The 14651-nt window shown below is 43.3% G+C and overlaps 2 protein-coding genes across 6 annotated transcripts in view; one reads left to right on the plus strand and one right to left on the minus strand.

The window, feature by feature from the left end:
• The window catches only part of EIF5B (eukaryotic translation initiation factor 5B), a 30749-nt gene extending 20513 nt beyond the window's left edge, over positions 1-10236 (plus strand). Inside the window, exons 15-24 of the mRNA XM_074908684.1 lie at positions 57-188; positions 837-1019; positions 1135-1296; positions 3693-3824; positions 5125-5256; positions 5368-5444; positions 5560-5724; positions 6669-6807; positions 7379-7540; positions 8429-10236. Coding sequence (XP_074764785.1) covers positions 57-188; positions 837-1019; positions 1135-1296; positions 3693-3824; positions 5125-5256; positions 5368-5444; positions 5560-5724; positions 6669-6807; positions 7379-7540; positions 8429-8536 — 1392 coding nt within the window. The 3' untranslated portion in view covers positions 8537-10236. The remainder of the gene's footprint in view (positions 1-56; positions 189-836; positions 1020-1134; positions 1297-3692; positions 3825-5124; positions 5257-5367; positions 5445-5559; positions 5725-6668; positions 6808-7378; positions 7541-8428) is intronic.
• Positions 10237-12678: 2442 nt separating this feature from the next.
• REV1 (REV1 DNA directed polymerase) overlaps positions 12679-14651 on the minus strand; it is a 62509-nt gene continuing 60536 nt past the window's right edge. For all 5 annotated transcript variants that reach the window (XM_074908697.1, XM_074908707.1, XM_074908717.1 and 2 more), the window contains 2 exons: positions 14540-14642; positions 12679-13101 (listed from right to left, as the gene is read on the minus strand). In XM_074908697.1, the coding sequence (XP_074764798.1) occupies positions 12990-13101; positions 14540-14642 (215 nt within the window). In that variant the 3' untranslated portion in view covers positions 12679-12989. The remainder of the gene's footprint in view (positions 13102-14539; positions 14643-14651) is intronic.

Genomic DNA, 14651 nt, shown 5'->3' on the forward strand with positions numbered 1-14651 from the left:
GCATAAAGATGACCTTTAGTAAGCTGCATAAGTTGACATATTACTGTATTTTCAAGATTGATAGGTTATATGACTGGAAAAAAAGTCCAGATACAGATGTAGCTGTCACCTTAAAGAAGCAGAAAAAGAATACAAAAGATGAATTTGAAGAACGTGCAAAAGCCATCATAGTGGAATTTGCAAAACAGGTAGGCTAGAATATTCAAGGTTCTTTGGTTAACAAAAATGCTAATAGGGTATGGTGTGGTTTGTGTATGGATTTTTGTTTTGGGGTGTTGTTTTATTCTTTTTATTTCAACAAAAGAACTTGGAATATCAAGAAAACTGTCACATCTGTTCTGACACTTTGGTGTTTACCTCTGATAAGTCAAAGTTTGTGGTTGCTAAATTAATCTCTCTTCCCTGCTCTATCCTTAGAGTGTTAGTTTGGAGAAAAGTAGCAGCTACTTGCTGTGGGTGGTCAATGGAGTCATGAATAGCAGATTAAGTTTTCTGTTATTATTCTTTCTCTCTTTGGGAATTGCCTGGGAGAATCCCATCTGTCTCTTGTTCTCTTGGATGCTGGCAGGGCATGAATCACATCAGTTCTGGGAACTTCTGTTGGCAACATACAGTACTGTTTAGAAGCTAGATGTGGTAATTAGCTTTGTAGAGTTACTCCGTACTGCTCCCAAGTGTGGGTTGAAGCTTTGTCTTCTGTAGAGTACTGTTAGTAGCAATGTTTCTTAAAATTGGTATTTAAAAAATGCAATAGTAATTGCCTGGGGTTGGATATTACTGTTAATACTGATGTGTATATATGTCTTTCCCTATATAACTATTAATCCTGATTCCAGGGCTTGAACGCTGCCTTGTTTTATGAAAATAAGGACCCCCGCACTTTTGTTTCTCTTGTACCTACCTCTGCTCACACAGGGGATGGCATGGGAAGTCTGATAGCTCTTCTCGTTGAGCTAACACAAACTATGCTGACCAAGAGACTAGCTGAGTGTCAGGAACTGAGAGCTCAAGTCATGGAGGTAATTCATGGAATTCATCTAGAAAATTCTCCCTTCCTTACTCCCTTCTTCCTGGTTAAAAAAAAGATGTGTTTGAAGTGCTTAAAAGGGAGTAACTTTTTCCCCTTTCATTCAGGTTAAAGCACTGCCAGGCATGGGCACGACCATAGATGTTATTTTGATAAATGGACGCCTGAAAGAAGGAGACACCATTATTGTTCCTGGTGTAGAAGGTCCTATAGTAACTCAGATTAGAGGGCTGCTGCTGCCGCCTCCGATGAAGGAGCTACGAGTTAAGGTATGGAAACTGGTCAGCGTATTGACATTGAGAGAAGATTTAGCACCAGGAAAGAAAAAAAATTGTATTTTATAAAAACCAAAAATGTAGTAGAGTGCAGTTATACTAGCAGTATCTAAGGATGACTTGGAGGGGAAGACAGTGCACATCTGGTGCTCTTGTGAATATGCTTGTATATACCTGTTGGTGTGTCTGTTACAACTGTGGCAAGGAGGAGGATCAAGGAGTTTCCTTACAGCAAGGATTAAGATGTGTGCTTTAAGGCATTCAGGCATGTGGCTACGTGTGAGAGGGAGATGCCCATCTTAAATAGAAATTGGAGTGTACTGGTACAGTGACTTCTGAGTTGAAGGATATGTTAGTAAAAGTGTGTTTTTAATAACAAAACCCCCATACACTTATACTTGAGAAAAGTGAAACAAGCGAGTTTGTAGAAGTAGTTGGTGAGTGGCGATGACCAGGACCTCTGCAGAATCTGCAGCCTTTTGCCATTTTTAAGATTTCTTGGAGGTTTTTCTGCCTCAGACTTAAATAGACTGGGAAGAGACAATGAATTTGAAAACCTGTCTGTATTGCTTTCCATGGAAGGAGGAGGAGGAGAACCAGAGAAATGAAAGGCTAATAAATCCATTAATACATTAATATCCATACAATACAATTCAAAGATGGTGAGAAGAGCTGCTCTGATTTTTCCTTCTTGAAAGGGAAGGAATAATGGTCTGCACAGATTTTGCTTAAGGCAAAGAAAACCATACAGATAACCTCAGTGACTGTAATAGGACAGGCCTCAAAGGTTTGGTTTAGAGGTGGAAAACTAGTATCGAGGTCCTAATCTAAGGCTGTAACAACTGTGAGGTGCTTCATTTCATTGGAGAACTGTGTCCCTGCGGGCCACTGCAGTCCTTTGTGTTTAATCTAGTTCCTGCAAACTTAGATACTCTTGTAAAGTCATACTGATGACTGCTGGGACTGGGCTTGATGTTGGTGTTCTCTCTGCCACGGTGATCCAGTTGTGAGACTGTTTTGGCCTCAGAGGCACTGAAGGATGCGGTATTGGTGTTGAGGTGGAATCTGAGCAGGAGCTGCTTGGCCTGTTCTGAAGAGGAAGAAGAGAGTCCCTCTTTCCACTTGTGTGTGCAGCACTCTTAGCTGTGGGGTAGGACAGTTGCCTTCGAGAATCTTAAGTCAGGCTTTCTGCTCTGGAGCACAACTTTACTGTAATAACTTGCTGATGTCTAGAAAGTGGCAAAAGGAAAATAGATGTTTCTTGGGTTATGTTCTCTGCTTCGTTGGAAGCTGTTGAATGTATGCTGGTAGTGTGAGGAATGAATTGAGAGCACTTCCGTCTGTTTGCTTCCCTTTATTTAAAACCAAAGGTAAACTGGTGTGTGAAAACTCCTATGAGACTGAAGTTTTTTTTGTGGGACTGCATAGCAACGTAAAAGATCCCACATTCCCATCAACAAGGTCTTCAGATGAGTTTCCACACTTGGGTGGGAGATGGAGTACCACAGGGTACCAGCACCATGATGAACAACAATGGATTTGGGAGCCTTCAGCTGGGGAAGTGGATCTAGGGGAGCTGGGGTTTTGGCCAGGAAGTGAGGATAGGTTTCAGTTCAGCCCATTCATGGGGAATTGTCATCCTCGAAATAAGACCCAAATTTTGGGGTGGAGGGCTAAAGAGTAGAGGCTTGCAGGAACAAAACTGAGGAAGGAAGCTGCCTTGTGGTTTCAAGAAGAGGATGGGGACAGCTCCTAAACAAAAGAAATGAAGAAACAAACCAGAAAATCCTTCAAATGTTGATTTAAAGGTCTTCAGGAAATAACCTTTTCTGTGATGCCTTGAAGCCATGCTCTGAGTGGGGAGAGATCTCAGAGGTTCCCCTGGGTGGGGAGGAGCATCTGGGTAATCCGGCATGGAACTATGTAGCTGGGAAGGCTGGATGGGGGAGGTCTCCAGTGGGAGACCTTAACAGCTCTTCCTGTCCAGAGCCTTGGGCTGTATCTGCTGAGCTGTCGGCATCTTCCGCTTAACCCCCCCATGGGGCTGAATTTGTGAGGTTTTCTTTTTTTTAGTGAGCAGCTGCCTATCACTGCTTGGTCTTTCTAGTATATATATGTTCGCTTTTGGCTGCCTCCTGTGTTTTCAGCTGGTTCTCCTGCCCTGCTCCTCTCAATAGGGGAGGGTGGGGGTATCTGAAGGGAGAGGAGCATGCAGACTGTAACATGCAAAGTGGAGAAAAATCACTGATGAGAGATGGGAGCTGCTGGACTTCACTGCTGTGCTCTCTGCTGTGCTTGCTGCTGGCAAGTTCTTTAGTTGCTCAGCACTACCTTGTGTTGCCGTGTAGCATCCATGTGAACACTTTGCTAGTGTGTCTTCTCCTTTTCAGAACCAGTATGAAAAGCACAAAGAAGTTGTTGCTGCTCAAGGTGTGAAGATTCTTGGGAAAGATTTGGAAAAAACACTGGCTGGTTTGCCATTGCTTGTAGCTTACAAAGAGGATGAAGTCCCGGTCCTCAAGGTGAGATGACTAATGTTGAAGTAAGACACTTAAGCTGAGGGTAACTGAGTTCTCTGGTGTTGAAACTCATTTAAATGTTGAGAGCTCAGTATGTGAGTAACTGTGGTTGTGTTTTAAAAACTGTTACAGTAACATGCTGTAGCTTTGTGCCCATGTGCAGCATTAGTGTGGTGATGATTTTAATATTTTGACCCTTAGTTTTTCCCCGATATTTTGCTGGGGTGTCTCTGCTGGTAGAGTAAGGTTTGAAAACAAGTATCATACTGTAGTATGACTATACATTAATTACTAATTTGGTGTTTGTGAAATATATGCATATATTTCAATTATATTAGGCAGATATCTGCTAGTGGAGTTCTTCAAACTATCAGAATTGCAAAACTGATTTAAGACTTTTGTAATAAATCTATTTTGTAACTTGCGTTTTAAAAATGGCAGAGGAAAAAACCACAGCTATCCTAAAACCAAAATGCAGATGAGATGTTCCTGTTGCCCAAAGTTGGGAAGTTAGTTTAAATAGGAAACTCATGTGTTGATAGTTTACTTTTAACCATGGTTTTACTTTAGCCTGCTGTCTGCTTATTTTTGCCTCTAAAGGAAGGTTGATCTTTCAGGTTCTCCAAATTGAGACCTTGTTGCTGGGTACATATATGGGTGCGTATGTAAAGTGTACTAGTAGTAGGTATGTGAGGGCTTAAAGTAAATGGCAACACCCGGTTGTCTGTCAGAGGAAAAGATGGAGTGTTTGCATTTAAAAGCACAGGCTCCTTAAAAAATGTGGTTTTTAATTTCTCTGAAAGCAGGAAAATGGCCCTGTGCTCTTGCATCCTCTGTTTTGTACCTAGGACTAAAGAGTGTTCAGAATCCTTTTCCAGCTTGTGGATTTAGGAGTGTCTGCTTTTATCGTTGGCCCTCAGTTAGGCAACCAAAGATATTGCCACACACCGCGGGGCGTGTGTGCCCTCAGTCTTGCCAGTAGAGACTTAGTGCTGGGCAGAGTGATGCGTAGTCTGCAGAGAAATGTTACAAACTCCCAAGATGGGCATCTGCTTTGTGTTTATATGATCACCTTCTTGCAAAAGCCTCAAGTCTGGTTCAGTTTGGACTCTTTTAATGCCAGAAGCAAGCAGCAGTGTATCACGGGGCTGTGTGTAGCCTATACTGCAAGTCTGTAAGTTGGTGCCTATCTGTATGGCTCTCCCATACTTTCAGCAGCTCATGAATAAGAAGACTTTGTACCCTGAGGCGTAAATAGCAATAAAACTAACACTTGCCTCTTTTTCTTTTTTTTTTCCTAAAGGATGAACTAATACATGAATTGAAGCAAACACTGAATGCAATCAAATTAGAAGAGAAAGGTGTTTATGTCCAGGCTTCTACTTTAGGCTCTTTAGAAGCATTACTTGAATTTCTTAAAACATCAGAAGTGCCAGTAAGTACTTCTGTGCTGTATCTGATGCTGTTACTGCATTTTAGTTGGTAACTGTTCCCTTTCAACTCTGAAAGATTAGTGACTGACTGATGTGGCTTTCCCTTTCAACAGTATTCAGGAATTAATATAGGTCCGGTCCATAAAAAAGATGTTATGAAGGCATCAGTGATGTTGGAGCATGACCCGCAGTAAGTTACTTCTTTGCTTTACTGTGTTGCTTAATGCGCGGTGGTGTTTCAGGAGGGCCCCCTCCTCAGTTCTGTGGTCTGTCTAGTAAAGCGTTTGACTTGTTTTTACTTACAGATACGCAGTCATTCTAGCATTTGATGTGAGGATTGAACGTGATGCACAGGAAATGGCTGATAGTTTAGGAGTTCGAATTTTTAGTGCTGAAATAATTTATCATTTATTTGATGCCTTCACGAAATATAGACAAGACTACAAAAAACAGAAACAAGAGGAATTCAAGTAAGTAAGAGCAGTCCTATTCTGGCTGCTTCCTAAGTAAGTGTCTCTTGATTGTTTTATTATAAATGAAAACTTCTTGTTTCCGTATTATTTAGCATGTAGTTCTAATGGGAAGGAAGGAAAAGAGAAAGAGGACAGGACAATAACTCCAGTCTAATTGTTTACTTCTGGGATTAGGTTTAGCAGGGTGAGAGTTGTGAAGCAGTTATAAGATTTAGTTAAAACTGTCATGTAATATAGAGTGTTCTTATTAACACTTGCTTTGTATACTTGGCTTCTGCTCCTAGTTTGTGACAGATGGGTTAGACTTGCAGAATTAAAACAAAACTAAAGGGATTTGGCTTCTGTTTCATATTTATGTAATTCCACTGTACAGGGCTTAATTCTGACTGCAGTAACATGAATATGCAATCATTTAAAAATTTATAGGGACCCAAAATTAATTTTTGGAAGCTATGTCACTGGCTGATCCTCAGTAAAGTAAGGACAGATGAAATAAATGAGTGTATTTTAATTTCATACTGATCCTAATTTGTGTTTGTATACCTCAGCATTTAAATGCATTTTATTCACTCAGCAAACAAGAATCTTGAAGTTTTGGAGTCCCTGTGATGGGTTGAGGCAATATTTCTATTCCTGTGCTTTTCTGAGATTCTAATTATACTACAAAATCACTGTTCCTTTGGTATTGGTCTTAGTTGACTGCCCAAGCCAGTCAGAATAAAATCCATGCCAGCCATACTTGATTATTGTTCCCTATAGTTCTTGAAGATCAAGTGTTGACTAGAATTAGCAAGATTGGAAAAGTGTTTTCCTGCTTGATTTATCCCCAAGTCACGCTCCTAGAATAAATGCCCAATAAGTGTGGGAGAAGGCAGAACTGTTAATGTTGTGCATGCCGTTCAGTATTTATTTAAAAATGCCTTTTCTTTGTCATCTTCCAGGCGTATAGCAGTATTTCCTTGCAAGATGAAAATACTCCCTCAGTTCATTTTCAACTCTCGTGACCCAATAGTGATGGGTGTGGTGGTGGAGGCCGGCCAGGTGAAGCAGGGGACTCCCATGTGCGTACCTAGCAAAAACGTAAGTAAGCGCCTCCTCCCAGGGGACGTTTGACCTGCCTGGTAGTTCCTGGGATGATGCACCAGGAAAGGCTTTCACGCTGTTTCCCAGCGCACAGTGTTTTGGTAGGAGATGAGGTTCAGACTTCTAGATCAAGTCTCTCTCTGGTGATCAGCCATCTTAGTGTTCTCTGCTGGAACAGAGCTGAGGCCTGTAGCAGGTGTGGCCTCCTGGCTGCTGCGGGGCCCCGCCAGCAAGCACGGCTGGGGGCTGTCTGCCTGCCAACCACCCTCCTTCCCCTGCAGCATCTCCTCTGCTGACATATAAAGTAATGAGCAAGGGGGGGAAGCCAACTCCTGGCATGTTAAGGGATAATGAATTGATATCCCAGGTGAACTATGGATGAGTCGATGTCGCCGCCCTTTGCCATACAATGTGCTTAGTGCTGTGTGTTTTGCTTTGCCAGTTCTGAGGTGGCTGCTCCGCTTAGCACAGTACTTCACACGAGCCAGTTGGAATCCCTAGACAGGAATTTAGAGAAGTGTGTGTGGACAGAGGTGTTGTGTATTACAGCTGCTTCTTTGTGTTACAGTTTGTTGAAATTGGAATAGTTACAAGTATTGAAATAAACCATAAACCAGTGGAGGTTGCAAAAAAAGGCCAAGAAGTATGTGTTAAAATAGAACCCATTCCTGGTGAATCGCCTAAAATGTACGGACGACATTTTGAAGCAACAGATATCCTCGTCAGCAAGGTAAAAGCAACATGCATTTTTGGAGAGGGCTTATGACGTAGCAGTAGCTTGCTTGAAGTGGAAATGTTGCATTAAGCCTGAAAAACATACACGAGGAACCTTCCAGCAGACTAACAGACACTCAAAACAGTTTGTATGTGGCATCATGCAGCCAAGTTTCTCTAGAGCCTTGTGTTGAGGTTCACAGTAGTGCTGCCCCTCAAGAGGACTGAGGAGATGATGTACTGCAGCTAAAAATACCTTGCAGCTTAACTGCACCTGAGGGGGTAAAACACTAAATTAGCTCTTCGCGTGCTGTTGTATGTAGCTAGTGCTCCAAGTGGCTTAGCAGGCCCCCGTGGCATTACGGCATGATTGTGTTTGCCTGGTTCTGACATCGTGTGACAAATAGCAATACTTTAGTCGCTTTGATTCTGGCACACCGCGCTTAGACGAGATGATCCCATGCTCAGTTTTCTGCTGTCAAAGCAAAGTCACAGTTCTGCAGGCTCCAAACTGCTTTAGTTACTCTAAGACACCCTCTGCCCCACACATGCTGGGCACGTACCCACAAACAGGGGGTGTGTAGTCACGGGGACTTTTCCACCCTGGTGCATGGGCCTGGCGGGAGTGCGGCAGGAGTGCTGCTCACAGGTTCCTGCTTGAGCACAGATGGGAGATGGTCGGTGCTTCTGCCGTCTCTGGAGACCAGGTATGAGGCGTGATGAGAGAAGGGAACGGATGGGAGGGCTCATGCAGCAGATCAGCAGCAAAACTGGGCGGAGGACAATCTTTCCTGCTGTGCAGACTGATGCCCTTTCCTCGGATTAATTGCTTTCGATGCACTAAAAGCTGCCTTCGTTAATATGCAGGTGTGTGTTTCTGATGGGTTTGTCTTGTGCGTTGCAGATCAGCCGTCAGTCCATCGACGCTCTGAAGGACTGGTTCAGGGATGAAATGCAGAAGTCTGACTGGCAGCTTATAGTAGAGCTGAAGAAAGTGTTTGAAATCATCTAGATAACTTTTTACAGCACCGAGAAGGCAGGAATAAATGCACTATTCCTGTCCTAAAAGTTACCAACAAAGTCATATATTGAAGACAGTGTTGGATATATGTTTGGGAGGAAAATATGTGGGTAAAATGTTTTCCATGAGAAACCAAGAAATTTACACTGGTTTGACAGTGGTCAATTTACATGTTCCCATGGTTCCAATGTGCCTGTTCACCTCTCCTATTGCCCTTCCTAATACTGGCTGCTGTTTTAAAGTTTGCCCTCCCTTCTCTTACACCTTCCTTCCACCCTGTTTCCTGTCCCTCTCTCCAAAACAAAATAAAAGAAATTGAATTTTTATTACAGAACTAAAGCTCTTTCACTTTTATACTGATGAGATCAGTACTGCAGTATTTGATTAACCAAGCTTCTGCAGACTTTGTGATTCTTGGGACATTTTTGATGTAAGAAGTACTTCTTTATTTATGCATACCTCTTCCCTTGGCTCTCTTTTCCAACATTCTTCTGCTTTGTGCCTATAGACATTTTTTTAAATAGACAGTTAGGCAGTTGGGTATTTCTGTATTTGCTTTGTGTGAAACAATGATGTAAAGCATAGTTGGCTGCCTTTTACTGCTTGTACAGTTCATGAAAGTTGACCTGTAATCATTATAACGCAGAGCCGCAAATAAAGGAGATGGACATAGTAGCACATTCGTTTTACAGTTTGCTTCAATGCCCAGCTTCACTTCATGGGCTGTGACAGAGGTGGAAATGCCAGGCAGAGGCTGGCCGCTCTCTGCTTGGCAAAGGAACGGAGGCGCGTTCCAGTAAAGGCCTTTCTTCCTCTGGCTTCATGTCCCCTTGCGGAGCGCACGGTGCTGGTCTCGGTGGCTCGTGTCTCACACCACGTTCCCGAAGCACCGGAGTTACAGGCCGGGCGGTTAGCAAGCCACAGTCCCCAGAAAGGCTCTGCTGGGAGGACCCGAGAGGTGGCATCTCTTCTCCAGCTGCTGCTCGGAGTTGGGGTAAGCACCTTCCAAATGGTTGTCCGCAGGCGAGCTGCGACTTTCGATCCTCCATCAAAGCTGCCGCGCCCTCTGGCACCATGGGACTGAACCAGCTCAAGAGGCATTCGGCTGACGATGGCTGTGATGAGCAGGAGTCAGTCTGTAATCCCGGCCTGTTCCTACCTGCCTTCCCCTGTGGTTCCCTCCTTAGGACAACAGCTTGCTGCATCCCTAATCAGGTAGTCTCCTGGTAACCCACAGCTCATGTTGAGAGGAGCTAAATGCTTTTCAAAAGCACAAGCTGAAACACAGTTGCTAATGGTCTTTCATGTAGCTGAAATTTTTAGTGTTTAAAATATTTCCAAGAACTTAACTTGCAATAAGCAGTTTGATCAGATTTCTTCTGTCAGATTACTTTTTTTTTGTTGGAAAAAATCTGAATTTTATAATTGGGATTGTGTGGACTCCATTACAAAGGAATGTTTAATAACTTGCCTCCTTTGGCAATGGAGTTTAACTTAATGGAATTTCTTGGGTCTGTTAAACTTGCCATTGAAAAAGATCTTTTCGATATGGTTGGTGTGGTGCAAATTCACATCACTGGGGTGATCACAGTGAGGAGACTGCATTCAATTGTTATCATTTTTCTTTTGCAAACTATGCAATCGTGAAAACTACACTAATAAAAGAAGTTCTTAAGAACTCAGATATCAAACATTGTGGTCTTGATGTATTCTTGATTTGTTTCCTCGACTGAGGAAGGGTGTTCTTCCCACAGGTAAAAACTGCAGGTTGAGGAACTTGGGAAATACCTTCACTAAAAGGCTTTGAAGAAGCAGGTAACTGTTGAATATAATATTTAAGGGCTTGAAGTGGGGATCACTACGGGATAGTGAAAATAGTTACCAATAACATTTATTCAATTAAGTAGTACTTTGAGTCCTTTTTCTTTAAAAAGATGCTAGTTTCAAGTACATCTTGAATAGCACTCCCAAAACCAGAGCTGTGTCCCTGAGACGTAATTGGTAAAATTCTTGCCTGAATTTCAGCAAATACATTTCTCTGCATGGGGAGTTATCATGCCTGTTTTCTTAAATGGGGAAAAAAAAGGAAAGGCAGCAATTAAAGGAGCTCTGAAGTCCCCCAGCTAGAACCTAGTAAACCCTAACTAATTCAAGTAAGCTCCCTCTCTCTGTAGACAGCTGGATGCAGTTAGAGATACAGGCTAACCTGAGCTGGAGAAATTACTCTACCCCAGGCTGGGTGAGGTCGGAAGGGACCCCTGCAGCCCCCAAGTCCAAGCCCTGCCCTGTGCTTGGGGTGGGGGTGGGGAGAGCAGGTTCCCCAGGCCTGTGTCTGGTTGGGTTTGGAGCATCTCCACAACTCCTGTGGACAACCTGTTCCAGGGGGTTGAAAAGGAACATTTTGTACCAGTCAGTGCTGATTGTCTTGTGCCCTTTTTCCTTGCTACCACAGCAACAGACACTCCTCTGTATTCCTTAATTTCCCTATGGGGTGTTTCCACACATGGGTGAGCTCCCCCAGCCCCTCTTCTCCAGGCTGCACAGTCCCAGCTCTCTGGCCTCTCCTTCTATTACGAGAGAAGCTCCACTCCCTCAAGCAACTCTGGGGCCCTTTTGTCTTGCTCTGCATGTCCCTGTTCTGGGGAGCCCAGCACGGGACCCAGCCCTCCAGGTGTGTCTCACCAGTGCTGAGCAGAGGGGAACAATCCAGCTCCTCCCCCACACAGCCCTGGAGGCTGCCCTTGGCCTCCAGAGGGCTCCAGCCCTCTGCCCTATTGGCCACTGGCGTCATCAGCAGAGCCTGCCAAAGGAGCGCTCTGCCCTGTCCTCTAGCTCTTAGTGAGGGTGTTGAAGGGGACGGGAGCTGGTGCTGACTGTGTGGGTACTGCTTGGGACTGCCTGCCCAAGTAGTTTTCAATCCATGTCCCTCTCTAGCCTCTACTTCATCAGCTTGTTTATGAGGATGTTAGAGGGGATAATCAGAAAAGCTCTACTAAAGTCAAGGGAAGCAACACCTACTGCCCTTCCCTCCTTTAGGAGACAGCAGGAGGCTGCTGCTGCAGGAGGCTGCCAGGTTGGTACCTCTTGCTGTGGGCGGTGCCAGGGCACAGCCTGAAGCTACAAAGTGCTGTCACTGCTCTAACCTGCACTGGCTGGGGTGTGACCACAGAGCCCTCTGGCTGCATTGTTAATCCAAGTGCAGCAGCTCCTCCCTGTGCTAGTGGAGATACTTCCGGCTAAACTGGTGGTGCAAATCCTGCTCTGGGCCTAGCTCCGGTTTGTGTTCCACATTTCACTTCAGTAGGTGGGCCCACACCTATCCAGGGTGATGTGGGGTACTTCTGATTTCCTTCAGAAAATTTACCACCTGGGTTTTCTTCCAACTGGTCTTCATTCTTTCCAGACACCTGAACAGCCTTGCTTCAATGCCTTGGGCCAAATATGACTGTAGGGGGTTGTGTACGGCTGGAAAAAGCAGACTTGCTCAAAGCACAAACCTTGGAGATGTAAGCACGTCCCTCCCTACCACGGGCACAAAGAGACAGAGCTGTTTATTTCACTTATTCCCTACAACCTACTCTCTTATGTTGCATAACAGAAATACATGTCCTAGCTGAGGAGAACCACAGTATTTTTAAGAGTGGAATGTAGCTCTATCCTGAGTAGGAGAAATGCAGAGGCCTGACACAGGCTTAAACAGTGCTCCATGTTAGCTACTCCCTCGCTCCTTTACAGTGCTGCTTTGGGGTAACTGTTTCAAGATATCCCTTTGTTTTCCTCCCCGAGCACACCTCTCCAGAGGTGACAGTACCCCTGACTACACACAGCTCAGGGCAAACTTAGGCTTCAGCTAACACTGTGCCTACTTTGGGAGGGGCTGGGCCACGCTGGCTTCTGTCTTTGAAGGATGAAACTGAAAATGAGCTAATGTTCCTTCCTCAGCCTAAAATCTGTAATAAAGTCAGTGGAAAGGAACAGGAAGCAGCCAGGTGAATGTACAGCACTCTCCTGTGTGTGTTGAGGCTGGATCACTGGGTAAAACTTTGTGAAATGAATCAAAGGTGCGGCTTTAATAGAAGGGGTTAGCTATAATACTCAAACTGAAGCATCACAAAATAGAATCAGTACAAAAATATACATACAGTTCTTTATTAAACAACTGTAAACACTTCACTGTAAAAATCCATAAAACTTTATAAACAAACATTTTGTAAATAGATTCTATACTACAATAAAAGAATTTTAACACAATTATTTACATGCAATACTGACAAATTTGGCACTTTCTGAAAAGAAATGTACAAAACACTTTGTTGTTTAAAAAGAAATTTGAAATTATAAAAACTCAGGGCATTACTATCATGCACTTTGCAAATACCTCACAAGCACTTATGGCACAGCTAGCAGAGAGCTCCAGGCTCTCATCAAGCTCTTTACTACACGTTCAGATAACTTTTAATGTGCTTCCGTAAGTTTGCTGTAAAACTACCTGAACATTGTCAAGAATGAAGTCAAATGCCATATTCCAAACTGATTCCACAGATGACTGCATCAACCTGAAGGGGAAAATGAAGAAGAGGGACAAAATTACCATTACGGAACTGGTCCTTTTTACAGTAAGTTTTGGTCTCATACTGGAAAACAAGATCACAACAGTTCACTAGGACTGGTATTTTGAGTTGATCTTGGTAAAGCTCGCTCTCTTCAAATATACTAAGTCTCACCTAATGCCTCAGATGCCTCTGCCATTCAGTGGTGAAATTTCTGATGTGGACGGTGTCACATCAGCTTGGAAATGTTGGCAGATTGCAGGGGTTCTAAGTGTGATTAAAGTGGTGACCTCCTACCACCTTCATACTGAAGAAGCAGAACTGGCAAGCTTCTGGATCCTGATCTTTCCTTCCTCACCACAAAACATACAGGCTACTTTTTTCTTCCAAAGAATGCCGGAGGTAACAAAGACATTTAAATAATTGGTTTTGGGGGCACTATATTGTGTTTATTGCTAAAAATGGAACCAAATCATGGAGGCCCACAGAGAGCTACGAGCTACCGCTACTGTTCTGCTGCTATGAGAAACAAATTAAAGAAATGCCCAAGAAAAACAAAGCAGCTCTGTACTCTCAAAATCCCCTTCTAGATCACTATTACAGGAGAGCAGAGGGTTCCTACACCTACAGCTTTGGAAGACCCAACATCAATATCATATGGACAACTGTGTGTCATCCAACTCCTGATTCCTTGTCCTACGCTTGATAGCAGGCTTTGGAGAGACACGCTGCCATCGGTGCAAATCTCACACACAGGGACCAGGAATGGGACATGATGCTTTCTGAAGAGTTTTCTACAGAATTTACTACGCAGCATGCAACAGAACAGTAAGCAGCACTGTGGATTTTGCATTTTCTGAGGCCTAAAGACATCCCATAACACAAAGGCATAGTGATGTTTTGACATTGCTGTAGTCTTTTGGGTGTTGATTAATTCTGTGAAATAGATATTTTCTAGAACTAAGACACGGAAAGCTGAGCTCCATAGTTAAGTATTAGTTAGTAAGCAAGTCATCAACAGAACTTGGGCGTCCTGACTCATGGAAAGAGTAATAGGAGCACAATAACCACATAATAAAGAAGGATTTAATAGATTGGGGGTGGGGGTGAGACAGGATCTAGAAACAGCAGGAGAATGAAATCAGATGAATCGGAAGATCTAGGTGCCACGAAAAATAAATGAAAGCAGGATGAAGAAAAGGGACAATGCTGACAAAAGCTCTATCCTTTGTCTAGAAATGCTACTCTTAATTTTTCACAAGTTACCCCTTTTAGCAGCCCAACTTCTGTGTCATCTCCCCCCAGTTTTTGATAACATTTGAGTTTAAAATATTTACACTCATCAATGGAATGTCTAATGGGCTTATGGCCTCACACTGAAGCATCTAGTGCAGAAATTCTAACAAAAATAGTTTAAATGTTACAAATTAAGCAATTAAGCTACCTTTTCATGTACTTAACAACCAGATCTAGCTTTTCCAAATCTTTTTCTTCTATTAGATCAGTACAATACTTCACAACCTGTAGAATGTCTTCTTCCATAGGATCTGTAATTA

The sequence above is a fragment of the Athene noctua genome, chromosome 1 (assembly GCF_965140245.1).
Source record: "Athene noctua chromosome 1, bAthNoc1.hap1.1, whole genome shotgun sequence".
Lineage (NCBI taxonomy): Eukaryota > Metazoa > Chordata > Aves > Strigiformes > Strigidae > Athene > Athene noctua.